Source organism: Callorhinus ursinus, unplaced genomic scaffold (genome assembly GCF_003265705.2).
Source record: "Callorhinus ursinus isolate GAN/ISIS: 27379988/994484 unplaced genomic scaffold, GSC_fseal_2.0 scaffold4, whole genome shotgun sequence".
NCBI lineage: Eukaryota > Metazoa > Chordata > Mammalia > Carnivora > Otariidae > Callorhinus > Callorhinus ursinus.
The window spans coordinates 88,540,813-88,555,379 of record NW_027397066.1 but is presented as its reverse complement, the minus strand read 5'-3'; the positions used below and the strand labels follow the sequence as shown (position 1 = coordinate 88,555,379).

Here is a 14,567-nt window from a genome sequence, read left to right as displayed (position 1 = left end):
ACACACACACACACACACACACACACACACACACACACACACACACACACACACACCTGTCTCTTTCATAGCTATCAATCCCAATGGAATAAGGGTTCCCATCAATTTCTGGCCTTAGGGATCCCTCCCACCACAGTAGTCAACAGAGTGGGAAGGAGTTATACTCACATTCTTTGATGAACAAATAAGTAAGTGTCAGCACAACGGTGTGACCGCTGAAGAGGAAGTCTCCACACAAGATATGGGATCCAGTTATGGACAATCCACCACCGGAAATCAATCGCAGAATCCGTTGTATTTTTGCCTGAGAGTCTCCGTTGAGCTGAAAGACACAAGATCAGGAAGAAAATTTACAAGCCGATAAAATCACACTTCAGCCTAATTTGTGTGATACTTAGAAAGCTTACCAGGTTGTGCTTTTTCCCTTTTAACTTAATAAGCCAAAAAGAAGCCAAGGGGGGGAAGCTCCTCCAATTAGGTTTTATTCGTTGTACCGGCGAGTTTTAGTGACACATTTTAAATTATTCAGTATGTTACTAATAATATGTTTTGGTGGTGGTGTGTCCTTGGGCAAAGCTTTTAAAAAATATTAATAACCAATGACTTCACCACAGCTATGCACTAAAAAGATCAAAGCTACTTTCTTTCCTCTTTGTAGGGGGAAGTCAGGGTTTTGGATGGTTAATATTTGATTCAGCTGAATACCACATTACTAATATTCTAAAGTGTATTCGGGGACTTTTGTGTTAAGTGGGCAGCCTAAAGTGTGCAAAGAGCTGTGTTAATATCTGATCAAGACATTTACAGTTAAGAAGGGAGCTGCAACACATTACATAATTTAAATAGGTTTGCAAATGATAGATTAGAGATGTATTGACAGCTTTTAAAAATGAGTAGCTCTGATCAGGAAAAACATCCTCCAAGGAAATAATCTGTGTGCTGTTGCAGAGGGTAAGAGTGCTCCCTTGGACAGTGGTGTAGAAGTCCCTAGAAGCCACCATGATGACATAGGAAACAATGATGGGCTCGGACAGGAGTTTGACCCAATAGTCAAAAGTTTATAACCCATTAAAACTGAAGCAAATAGGCAGGAGTAGTAGACTGAGTGGGTCAAAATGGTAGGCATGGAAAATTGGAATACTGAAATGCTCAAGAGCCAGATGATAAAGAGTTTCAGAACAATCTAGTATCAGGTGAACAGGCTTAGAAAAATCAAGGAATGATCCTCAGAAATATATTCAAGTAATAGTACACATGAGAAGAGAAATACAGAAGGACCACTAATGACTAGGCATCTGGGACCTAGGGGGCCAGGTCTAGGACATGCTGCCTTTTGTAACTCAATGATGATCCTTTCGGGCAACTAGGCCCTGAAGCATGGCCAGTCCAGCCTTGATGATGGCTAAACAGGTGATGAAGACAGGCCGTGTCCTGCCCAAGTGGATGCCGGGGGTAAAGGAGGGTAGGATGCATACAGGTAGACGGGAGGATGGTCTGGGAGTAGAGAAATTCAGTTAGCCCCTAAAGCAAGTGGAAAACCATCCTATCCAGTACAACAGGAATCCGGGCAGGATTCCTTGCCTAAAACATCACTATTGGGACCTTAGAACCTTCCTGATTAAAAAAAGAATTCATAAGGATCTAGAAAGTTCTCTGTTATTCAGATGACCCATGTAAAAAGGCAAACACACCATGATTGGTTGATAGTTGAGAATAAGGCTCTGCAAGAGAAAATGCCATAAACTGGGATTAGAGGGCAAGGTGAGAAGTAACTTTCTTCAAAAGTTTGCTTAGGGCAAGCCAGGTGGCAAAACCAGAACACAAATATTTTATCAAGACTTGATAGTCCTTGGGGCACCTGGGTGGCTCAAACGGTTAAGCGTTTGCCTTCGGCTCAGGTTGTGATCTCAGGGTGCTGGGATCGAGCCCCATATCTGGCTCCCTGATCAGTGAGGTGTCTGCTTCTCCCTCTCCCTCTGCTGCTCCCATCTGCTCTGGCTCTCTCTCTCTCTCAAATGAATACATAAAACCTTAAAAAAAAAAAAAAAAAAAGACTTGATAGTCCTTAAACCAACATGCCAAGTAACAGGTGATCCTGCCTTGAAAAGAGAGGATCTAGAGGGCAGCAAAGGATCCACACTGGGGAAGGTTAAGTACTGCTAACAAAGTTGCAGGACTCATTTCAGGGGCACCTCAGGAAAGGTGTGTTGCAAACTACATGAAATGATGTGATACACCCTTGATGTGGAAGATAAAACTCTAGCTGTGTTCTTTATCAGATCAATCACAGTCTTTCAGGAACTTCTTATCACGTGGTTGGCACAAACAACTGTTAACACTGAGATCAAATTAAAAAGTACATATGCTGCCCAACCACTGTGTTTACAGTTTAAAAAGGACATGTTATTCATTTCAAAACCCTAACATATTTTTTTAATCTGTCCGCCTATCCCAACTCAGTACTCTAATTTCCTAAGGGCAGAAACCCTTAAAGTCATCAGTCCCTTGACCCAGGATTAGATGGACCCAAAGGTCTAAGCAGACCAGGAGCCGAACTATTGCCACACATTGTCTTCTCCCCTCTTCCTTTCAGCAGCGAGGGTGAATGGAGATTTCTGATAGCCCTGGATTCATTATGCCTTTACAGAACAGAGAAAGCACGCTCTCTTCTTGCTCTGTCTTTCCACAGTTCTTAATTCCTTGATCCTGTCATTGCTATCCTAGATGTCAATTCATGCTCAGTATAAATGCTAAAGAGCACCTCAAGAAAGGGGGGGAAAAAAGAGAGTAGAAAGAAAACTGGGGAGGGGAGGGGAGGCTAAGTGAGAATTGGGATTAATGGGGTTTTTTTCCTAATTCTGTTTTGGTTCACTGGGACCCTCCATCACTCACCACTTAAGACTCTAGTTCCTATTAATTTCCTCATCTTTTCAGACACCATTCCACACCATGACTCGGTATGGAACAGAAGACGTGGATGACTAAGAGGAGAGGCATCGATCACAAGCGCCAGACCAGACGGGTGCTCCGTGTTCTAAGGGTTCCTGGAGCTGTTACCACCACATGCCACGTCCCACACCAGGAAAGTACAAGACAGCCCAACACGGCTGACGACAAAACAAAAAACTCACCCTGCACACGGTCCCTTCAGCTCAGAAGAAGGGTCCTTTGGGCACTCATGGCCAGGAAAGCTTTCTCAGGTAAGGGACTAGAGCTATCCCCGCCCAACATTCTTGCACATGGCCAAATGGGTTTGAAAAGCTAAATCATTTCATCCAAGTCCTAATAACCGGGCCAAAATGGATTTAAACACAAGATTCAGTAGATGGGAGGATGGTCGGGGAGTAGAGAAATTCTACTGGCCGTATTAGATTTGGGGAATCCTGTAGATCATGCCCATATCTCACCTTTAGCTATTTCAGATCAGTGAGTTTAGGCGGAAAAGCCAAACCAAGGACTTGGTGCAAAATCCCAACATCTTCGTGGGATTTGACCTCTGCCCTGGGACCAGGGGCACTGGGCTCACGCATAAGCAGAGCACTGAGTGCTGAATTGGGATCCTGTAAGTTCCATGAACCATTCCTCTTTGGTTTGGCTTGTTGATATGATTAAAATAATTTTTTATTCCTTTTTAAAAAAAAAAAAAAAGACTGCAAGATTTTGTGACTGCAAACCAAAACTCAGGTGGGTGGGCTGAGGCAAACTGTAAGCAAGAGACTCAAAGTGAGCTCCAGGAATAGACAAGAGAGAAGGCAGCTGGGAAACCAAAGGCCAAGGGTTTCCCCAATCTTGTGAAATCACGTGTGGGGACTGTATCCACTGAGGAACAAGTTGTGTTAGGCAGCAAGGGCTGTGTTTGACACCCTCCCACTGCGAGTGGCTTCAGGATACACGGTCCTGTCATTGTTCACAGCCTCAGAGGATATTCCACCGAGTCAACAACAGAGGAGGCCGGTAGATTACCTAACAGCCTCATAAGCACAATCTAAGGAGCACTCAAAGTCCGTGGCTGGACCCCACTGACAACTCAATTCTGACTCCTGTGCTAGAACACCGCACCACCTCCAGAGTGATCTGTGTGTTTATCTTACTGAACCCTTATTCAGGCACCCAGAGCCAGCCTGCTTATGCGGCAGGAATAGGTCTTGACAGCTGAACATGGGGGTGGATTAGTTAGGAGGACCGCCAGAGCCTCCATTGTGAGTATTTGTAGCTTGGTTAGCCAGTGGTACGTTTACCGATGTGGCTTCTGAAAATTGCAACTCTTCCAGGGAGGAGGATCTTTAATTTACTGTCTTTCTGTAATCATAGCAATTCATCTCTGCAAACCTCATCCATTACTGGGATGGGCTTGCTTTCTTTTCTGTGCCCACTTCTTCATTTAACACAGAGCAATAACCCCTTTAGAAGCGCTTATTACTTTTCTGAACTTCTCCCATGCCTTAAATTAGTTTCACTAAAAATCGGCCAATGTTTAAATTCAATATGTACACTGTTTTAATTACAAATACTTTCTGCTTTGATGGCTTTGGAAAATTAAGGCTTCTCCAAACCACACCTATATTTGGTGAGGGAGACTGTTGACTTCCTCAGAACAACTCTATTTTTCCTTCCACCTGGGACATCTGCTTAGTGTTCAGTAAAATATGATGTTAGACTTCATTCCCTTGTCCAGAAAGCACATGATTTGTAAGTTTCCTTTTTTTTTTTTTTAATAAACCAGGGCATACTGGGGTCTAAGATGATTAACAGCTCTCTCAAGAAATGACTCTACCTGGAGAGACTATAAATCCTGCTTAAGACAGTTTCCGAGTTCACTCCCACAATGTATCCCAGCAAAAGGCCACACTGGCTTTCCATTTGCTAAAAACTCTGGGGTCATCCTTGGCTTCTTTCTCTTACGAGCACATCCTGTTGGCCTTACCTTCAGAATGCAGCCTGAATCAAATGACTTCTCCTCACTTCAGTGGGCCACAAAGGGCCCAGGGGACCCACGGCCTGTGCCATCTCTACTCAGCCACATGGGCCTCCTGCCACCCCTTGAACCCACTGTGACTAAGCTACTTCCGTGGCCTATGCACACGGCTCACTTCCTCATGTTGTATCTTGCCCCAATGCTTTCTTACTACAGAAGCCTCTCTGCTCTCTAAGTCGTACCTACCCTCAGTGTCCCCATTACCCTTACTCAGCTTTTCTGTTCTTCATCTGATAGTGACCTGACTTATCATCATGTTACAAGTAATGCATTTAGTTTTTGGCTGTCATCCCTCAATAGAACATAAACTCTTGAAGAAGAACTTTGCTTTGGTCATTGCTGTTGCTACAGTGCCTGGCCTGGTACATAACAGCAGCTTTAACACTTGTAGGATGAATGAATGCATGAACGAGTACAAGAGAAGGCAAAAAAGAAGAGTTGAACACCCCGCTGTAACTTTTGGTTAGCAGAAAATGAATTTCTGATGCACAAAGATACATGTTTTATGAAAACATATCGGAACGTCTTCCCTCCAAATCCAAAGAGAAACAAAAAATATACCAGACTGCACTTAACAGCTCTAAGAGTGTCTGAAGAACCTGCCATACAGCGAGCAGGTGTTCCCGAAGTGTTTTCGTCTCCTCTACATGCTAGCTCAGAGGCGCTCACCTTCGGGGCGCACTGGAAATGCATCCCAGGCACAGGCAGAGTGGTGACGTACATTGTAATACAGCGGTACAGGTATAAAGTTCCAATGATAAAAAAGAATCTGCGTCCCACTATTGACCTAAAGGAAAAACGGGGACAGGGAGAAACAAGTTGACTCGTTGTTTCTGCTCCTAATGCAATACAGAACGACGTTTAACAGAATAAAGAATGATTAACACAGAGTGGCATTAACAGACCAGTTTCACGGCTCACACACAGGCTTACATGGAACGGCCCACCCCTACACTCCAGAAATGAAGGTTCACCTTTTGTAATAAATCTAGGAGGGTTAGGACCCAAAAGGAATGTCTGTGGGGAGTGGAGAAGCTATAGCAGACTAAGGGCTCTAGACAACAACCTCTCCTAAAAAAAAGGCACTCTTTGCCAGAGAATTCAATGAACTGCTCTACGTTTCTCGTCAACACACTACATTAATAAAACCTTCTCTTGAGAACATATCAAAGGTATAAATGAGTCACAGAGGAATTAACTAATGAGCTAAGGTGATACTACATAATTGGGCACAGAGGGAAATGGGGCAACTGATTTAACCTCAGTTATATAAGCAAGGTTTATTTGGAGACCATCCAAAAGTATTTTCACAACTTGGGCACGAACTATTTTATCTATGACTATACAGATTTTCAGAGAACTAGATTTTGAAAATGTCCCAAGTACCCTTGTACCTTTATGGACACTTAAGGGTGAAACTCTAAACTGATTAGTTTACCCTTATTTTATTCAACCTCAATAAAAAAAAAAAAAGGCAAAAAAAAAATCCCACAAGTACTTTCATACTTAATATTTTGTGGTGGAGACCTGTCCTGTACCCCTGAGTCCTCATTCCAGTGCAGTGGTTCCCAGAGGTTTGACTTTGTGCACACTGTCCTCCAGCGGGAAAGGCTCTGCCTGTTTGCGCTGCTGCCTCATGGGTTATCTGAATGGGCTTCGAGGGTTCTGAGCGTCCTGATGTCCAGCGAAAATGACTTGTTTTCTGCTGTGTAATTAGGGGTGGGTCTATAAACTCTGGGTTCTGGGGAGTCACAGAAGGGTGGGGCCCATAAAGCCCCTGGAATTGCTACTTGTAACCTCCCTCACACATAAACTATATTCCTACAGGTCTCTCATTTGCAGAGCTCTCAAACTTTCAAAACTAATACCGATCAAAGACTTCTGGAAAACTAGGCAGTTTCAGGCATGTGGCATATTTTTAGTTTTCTCCAAGACTGTGGTCTGACGTGGATCAAAGTCTAATTCAGGTAACTGCTGGGACTTCTAATTTACAGAATTATGTACGAATATAATTTTAGTTGCCCATTTCCAGTAACTATTTTAAGAATATCCCAGAGTTTCTGGGGTCAAAATAGAGAGTAGAAAACTACCTAGACTATTAAATGAGGGGTGCCTGGGTGGCTCAGTCAGTTAAGTGCCTTCAGCTCAGGTCACGATCTCGGGGTCCTGAGACAGAGCCCCATGTTGATCTCCCTGCTCAGTAGGGGGTCTGCTTCTCCCTCTCCCCCTGCTGCTTCCCCCTGCTCTTGTGTGCACTCACTCTCTCTCAAATAAATAAAATCTTTAAAAAAGACAATTAGATGAAAGTATTTATTTAGTGCAAGGCCATTTCTTTCAAAGGCCTGCTATATTAACTCTGCCTTTTCTAGTACTGAAAAGGAAAGGGTGATCATCAGTGCTGAGTCTCTCCATTTGGTTAAGTGAAAAACAATTCACCCTTTGCTTCAACCTCAAACCCAAAGACTGTTGAACTGGGTGCTCAATGCTGTTAGACAAGGTGAAGTAATAAGCAAAAATTATTATGAGTCAATTATATTCATTCCAGCATTCTGAGTTCAGCTGTACTCAGAACTGAAAATTAACTTAGAAGGTAAAATGTACACTCTGCAACCTTATTTAGAAAAATAACTACTGCTAATGATTTTTTTTCCCACAGCTTTGAAGGTGCTTTTACAAGAGAAAGCAAGTAGGATTTCTCATTCAGCTAGGATGTTCAAAACAGGTTGTAAAAATTATTCTACTAGTTACTAAAATGATACAATTCTAACCTCAAAAGTAAAAAAAAAAAAAAAAGTATGATTTCCCCAACAAGTTTCTGATGAGTTGTGATCAAAACAGTAGGTTATCATTAAAATGTGTGGCCAGCTATGTGACCACAAGTTTATTTGTTTGTTTGGGGGGGGAGGGGGAGAGGGAGAGAGAGAATGCCCGGCGCAGAGCCCGACTCGGGCTCGATCTCATGACCCTGGAATCGTGACCTGAGCTGAAATCAAGAGCTGGCCGCTTAACTGACTAAGCCACCCGGCACCCCCAGGAGTTTTGACATGGTAAAGCCTAAGGTACTCACGGAGTGGCAGTTCATAACAACTCTCTAGATAAAGATTCAAATAAATTGAGACTGTGCTTAAGCAGCACGGTAGAAGCCAGCTACTTACCAGACCCTGGAAAATGTCTCTTTTCATGTATATATGAATAAAATGTTGGTCTAAATTAAGGGAGAAAGCAAACACCTTTGGCCTAAGCAGGCTCTTTTATTTTCAGTGTCAATTGTAGACATCCAAAAGAGAAATGCTAAAGTTCAACAAACCTATTGCTTGCTTTCAGCATAAAGCATACCATAACTTAACAGCTTTGGCAGCAAATAGTTCTGGTAAAAGACCCTTGATAGCTGCCTTTTACTTACACATACCAAGGAAAATGTTTAGGAATGACTTCAGTTTGTAGAACAAGCTTTCAAAACTGCAAACTTGAATTTGGGGAAACTCTTGAGCAAAGAGATTGAATTCTCTTCTCAAAGCAACAAGAAAATGAAGGAACACTATAGTGTAAATTCTCTCTCCTAAACATGATCTTGTGGCATTAATGCAGAAATCCCATTTGTGAATTTTTGAACAGTATCGACTAAGTTAGTACACATTACATTTTCAAAAGCCTCCGTTTATGGGCAAGGTTTTGATCCAACTTCTATTTTAGTGATTTAATTGCTAGAATCTTAGTAGAGAACAAAACATCTGAAGGAGACATAAGATGAAAAGGGAATTGCCGGGGCCCTGTTTTTATGGACTAGCAGTCAGATTTCACAGGGAAGCAAAAATAACCTCTTCAGAGCTATGTCCTATATTTAAGTGTCTTTAAGGCAAAAGTACGTGGCTTTACTACTCCCAGAACAGGGAGACTGAATGAACTAAGAGCTCCCTTGTGGTGCCACAGGGAAACTGGACAGCACGGTTACTTGAGAAACCTAAAACCCAAACTGCATGGACCCACGCCTAAATGCCGCTTCTGAAACTCCTGTGACTCGACTGCCAATAGGCAACAGAAAAAGAAATGTAAAATTTGCGAACTCCTGAATAGAAGCAAACCTGAAAGAATGCTATTGACTCTAGACCAATACAGTCATCACTCTATGAGCAATAGAAGAAAGTTCCCTGGCGACGCCATTCCCCACCTGTTAAAAGCCTAAAATAACAAAAGCAGGATGAAGTTAATGTTATTCCTTTCTAAGCCTCTTGATTTTTCATGCAGATACCATAGCACCAAGTTGCTTGAGATCAGGAACTACACCTTAAATTCATCAACTCTGAATCACCAACCACAGTACATCTGTTAGGTCCTCATGGTTACCTCTCATACACAGTTGCTCAATAAATGTTTATTTATTCAACACAGTCGATCCTTCTGTTGCTTCCTGTCATCAAATGCCTGGATCTGACTGAATTCATCAGACAAAACCGAGGAAGACCATTTCAATTACACATCTACCCCCTTAAACACAAACTTAGGGCAAGCCCACCCCCCCATTCCCCATGAACAGACCTACTTACTTGTATCTTAGAAACAGCCACTGGGTGATCCATAATCCAACCAATATAATCCCATTTATTTCTGATACAGAAAATGCCCATTTTACCCGATCAATGTAATCAAAAAACTTGTCTGGTAGTGGGGGGCTGAGCTCCTTGGGAGGCACCCTTTCGTGTACAACTGTGATCATGACGGTGGTTAGGACGAGGTTGAAAAGCGCGTACACGAAGGCAATGCCTGTTTTCCACCACTCCAGGGGAAATTTGTTCCTGGATTCAGTGGGCATAGCAATCTGGATATAGTCCGGGTACTTTTTGGTGCCCTTCCGCAACCCATTGGATAAGCTCTTCGGTTTACTGTTGCCATTTTTGTTTTCTTCTTCGACAGGCTCGGCAGGTCTTGTGTAAGTACTTGCAGGATCATTGGTTTGATTTTCCATATGTTCTTCAAGTTTTGCTGTCTCTATAATATCCATTGTCCCCCAGTCTTCAGATCAAAAGGGAGATGGCAAAGTACGTGTTTTTTGGGCAAACTTCACTTTTTTAAATCCTTCTACTTCCAAGATCAACATGGATTCCTATAACTGATTTTGTTTCCTAGCACAAAACGTAGAAGGTAGCCATCTGATTACTGTTCCCCCCATGCAGCCGCCTGCAGTACACTCGCCACTTTCAAGAGAGGGAGCCAATTTTCTTTCTCCCAGAGGTGTTACTATCCCACCTGCAAAAAGGAAACAAAAACTGTTCACACACTGTGCTTGTCCAATTGTCAACCATCCAAAACAAAAACATTATCAAAATAAGGAAGCAAATACCAAAGCCATTTGCTTTAGAAATATATTGTCAGAACATGGTTAATGCTGTTGAGATGGAGTTTATTTGCAAAATATGGACTTGTTTTATCCTGGGACTCTTGTCTCTTTTTGAGCCGATGTTAGTATAAATAGGTCCATTTTAATAATCAATTCCTTTAAAATTTCTTTAAATAAAAGTCAGGACCCAACTTTGCAAAGCCTTCGTCAGACACTATTACTTGTTGCTAACCATGAAGTCATAATAACTTAGAACCTCTCCAGAGCTCACATCACTCTTTCCTAAGGCTGCAGCTTTTCTATGAACCTGCAAGAATACAAAACTGGGATGAGCTGCTCACATGCACGGAGTAACTGTTACTCTCTCCATTTGTCGATGAGTCCATTTTTTATTTCCTCCTTAAGAAACTGGAGTCTTTTTAAGGGACCACTTTCCAGAACAGATTCAAGAACCACACGTTCAAGATACTTAAAATCGGCACTGTCTCAGTTTATCCTTCGATATGTAGAGATGCACACCCTACACCAGGAAAGCTGACAGCCTTCAAAATAATATGGTGAAAAGACACACAAAGCCTTAGCTACGTCGCGTTGAGGGAACGCATTCTACTTGTTACTCGAAAGGTAAAAATCCTGCAATTGGCATAGTAAATTAGTAAGGAACGACACTTTGAGACAAGCACTGCAAGATCTACCAGGCAATAGAAACTGACACCCAGAGGGCCAGCTCCCGGCACTCACCACCACGACACGGATGAGGAAAGGGTGCCTTTGGCTTAAGCTCCACAAGCTCTGGAGAGCAAAGACTTCTTCACAACAGAGAGCACCAAGCACCAACTCTTTTATACTGGTTAGCAACACGGCCCCAGCTGTTCTCAATTTAGGAAAGCAGTATTTTAGTCGTGCTGCAGAACCCAACCACCTGAAGGAGTTTTCAAACCTCATAATTAGTCCCCGCCCTGAGTACACTGCACAACTTAAAGCATAATTCTTCACATTTTAAAGGCCTCCCTTTTAGGGGAACTTCAAGAAAAAATGGGGGGGGGAATTCAAAGCTCTTATTTAATGAAAGAAAAAGGGGGAAAGGAAGCCTTTATTTAACGAAAGAAAAGGGGGAAAAGTTAAAATGGCACAGTCAATAAGTACAGGCAATATTTGTTGAGAGTATGGATAGCAAATAGAGCGACCACAAGTGTTTCTTGTGCACCTGAACACCCCAGCGCGGAGGGAGCAATGGGGAGGCAATTAAAAGGAATTTAAAAAACACGGCTGACCTGAGCATTCATCCAAGGAGCTTGCAGTCTAACTGAAGAGACAGAACTCAAGTGACAAAAATCTACTGGGGAATGATCACTAGATAAAATGTAGTTTTAGGGGCGCCCGGGGCGGGTGCAGTCGGTTAAGCATCTGACTCTTGATTTCGCTTCAGGTTGTGATCTCAGGATCCTGAGATTGAGCCCCGAGTCAGGTTCCACACTCAGTGTGGAGTCTGCTTACGATTCTGTCTCCCTCCCTCTGCCCCTCCTGCTCATCTTTTCCCTCTCTCTCTCAAATAAATCTTTTAGTGAAACAAAACAAAACAAGACAAGTGTACTTTTAGTTGTACCCCTGCTCGCCTGACAAGATGTGTCTACAGAGAGGTACTGTCCTTTTCTGGGGAAGAGAAAGCATGAGGAAAGTTGGCCTGGAGAGAAATGGAGGGTCACTGGAGGATGGAGATGGGCTAAGAGGTATCACTGAGAAACAGACATCGCACCTTTCTCTGGTCCCTGTGAAAAGCCACAGACACGAATACACTACAGCAGGATGAGAAAGGACCAGTGCCCCTCTTGGGAAACCAGGATGGACAGATATTCTTTGTAGGACCCTCGCACAATGTTGTAGGAAGAGTAAGTATAGAGAAGAGGTGCGTCAGTAAGATATTTGCAAAAACAAACCTTTGACACCATGGATTACCACTTCTAACAGAGATGCCAAAACACTAACTCGGCCATTGCCTCTCTTCACCAAGTCTAGGCTAATCCACGCATAGCATCTTACCAAACGCATCAAAATTCCCTCCAACTTTACTACTCCACATCTGCTCCTAGCCTGGTGTTCGTATGTGAAAGAAACTTGAGATTTTTGAGGCCCAGGTCCACTGGGGGACATACTGACAGTTTTTATAAGGTAGCTATCCAGTTCTAGAACATAGAACATAGAACAGAAGAAAATCCAATTAGTTACCCGTTTGGCTGTTGTTTGTTTGTTTTCCCCAAGAGGAAGCACTCAGCTACCCACCTCATGGGACAACTGTGAGGATGACTGAAATAATGAATCATGAAGAGCTTTGTGCTCGTGGGAGTAAGAGCACTTTATGAGTGCCCATTTATCGTCATTAGTAGCAAGATTGATATTTTCCTTGGGATTTCATTAAGAAGACTGAATATACAAAGCACACTATCCTGTGTCAACCAATCTTGGGACACAATGCTTATCATCAAGATGACGATTACAGCATATTCATTCCTATGGTGATCCTTTCCTACCAGTAAGTATCTGGGAAAGTGACAAAAGCCACAATAGTTTCTCTCGATGGATGGCAATCCCATTAGTTCATTTGTTTAGGGTACTAATGCCAGAGCACAAGGCAGATGAAAAGCTTTCCAAGTCCTCTTACACTGCAAAATATCAGAAGCTAACCTAGAGAATATTTTAAAAGTTAAAGACCTCTATAGTCTAATCTTCCTTTGAAGGCAAGTGCAAAAACTCTGAAACTGTTAGTACACTGATACTGTTAGGTTTTTGGGGGGGGCCAAAGGATGATGTATTCCAGAAATGCAAGGAAGTTTTCCAGTTAGCAAAGGGCTGTAATAAAACACAAACATATGTAAATAGAAAAGATGATTATCTTGAGTGAGGTCAAAAAGGAATTTGATACAGATCAATATCCACTTGGTTTTGGGGGGAGAAAGTATTCAATAAAGGGAACAGAAGTACCTAAATAGAGCCACATTCTTCAATAGCAGTTGCATGTCATATGTGTGCCAATATCTAGTGGAAAAAATCTTCCACTGTTACTCCACTTTCTTTCCATCCCTAAATGAACTTTAGAAACTTTTTTGTCAAATTACAAGAAAACACACTATTAGCTTCTGTTTTATTTCTATCACCTCTATTTCGTAAAGGGTTTGATATTACCATGTTCATACATACATTAGTCATTTCCCCTTAATAATCTCAACAGGATTTTACCTGTAATTTGACAAAATGATTCCAAGGTTCACACTGGTAGGTATTAGGCTATATTACATTAAGTAATAATGGGGTAATAGCACCCAGTTATTCTGAGTTCAAAGGAAATATGAATGTACACAAAATATTTCTACAAGTATGTTAACAGTCATTTATAAGAGAAAAGTGAAAATGATCTAATATCCAACAACAGGGAATTAGTTAAATGAATCATGGATATCGTAACATAAAATACTGTGTTTTGATATAGTAACTATAAAAGTATGAGACAAGTATATAAATACTACATAAGAAGGATGCATTATCCAATTAAATACAAACTTAGATCTGAATAGGAGATGAGGAATCTCAATAATTGACATCAGAGGTTATAGTTTTTAAAAAATGGGAAAGGGGGGTGCCTGGGTGGCTCAGTTGGTTAAACGACTGCCTTCGGCTCAGGTCATGATCCTGGAGTCTCAGGATCGAGTTCCGCATTGGGCTCCCTGCTCAGCAGGGAGTCTGCTTCTCCCTCTGACCCTCCCCCTCTCATGTACTCTCTCTCTCATTCTCACTCTCTCAAAATAAATAATAAATAAATCTTTAAAAAATAAAAATAATAAAAAATGGGAAAGGGGCCACATGACAGATAGTCAAGGCTATCAGAAAAGGTACAAGTGTGAAACTCATCATGCACGCATCTCCTGGGCAGTCCTGACCCAAAGCTCACTGACGGCATCCTGGATGGAGACTGAGTGTAGACACGAGCTCCCGTCGCAGGGCTCAGAAATGCTCTGCTTGTTGAATGCCAGCCTCGTCGTGCACTGGTGTGGTTCAGAAGACATATTAAATATGTAAATATAGTTTAAAAATCAAGGAAATTTATCTAAGTTTAAATATAGATTTTAATGTTTATAAAGAGGTATCTTTTGAAGAAAAAGTTTAGACATCGACGGAAGAAAATGTGTTTAACATTTGCAAGTTGGAATTATGAATAAAAGAAATTCATACATGGAGCTTAAAGGCTTAGGAAAAACTAGGTCT

At 42.0% G+C, this 14,567-nt stretch overlaps 1 protein-coding gene and 1 long non-coding RNA gene across 9 annotated transcripts in view; one reads left to right on the top strand and one right to left on the bottom strand.

Annotated features, from left to right (window-relative positions):
- Window positions 1-14,567, bottom strand: part of SGMS2 (sphingomyelin synthase 2) — an 83,971-nt gene that overhangs the window by 10,619 nt on the left and 58,785 nt on the right. For 5 of the 8 annotated variants that reach the window (XM_073892091.1, XM_073892090.1, XM_025873596.2 and 2 more), the window contains exons 2-4: window positions 9,520-10,219; window positions 5,645-5,762; window positions 169-322 (exon numbers count right to left, since the gene is read on the bottom strand). In XM_073892091.1, coding sequence (XP_073748192.1) covers window positions 169-322; window positions 5,645-5,762; window positions 9,520-9,974 — 727 coding nt within the window. In that variant the 5' untranslated portion in view covers window positions 9,975-10,219. Of the gene's footprint in view, window positions 1-168; window positions 323-5,644; window positions 5,763-9,519; window positions 10,220-10,313; window positions 10,506-12,247; window positions 12,464-14,567 lie in introns of those variants that run through there. The other 3 variants (XM_025873599.2, XM_025873597.2, XM_025873595.2) reach the window with 3 other exon arrangements.
- LOC141372641 (uncharacterized) overlaps window positions 12,690-14,567 on the top strand; it is a 30,078-nt gene continuing 28,200 nt past the window's right edge. Inside the window, exon 1 of the long non-coding RNA XR_012378003.1 lies at window positions 12,690-12,840. This is a non-coding gene — a long non-coding RNA (uncharacterized lncRNA). The remainder of the gene's footprint in view (window positions 12,841-14,567) is intronic.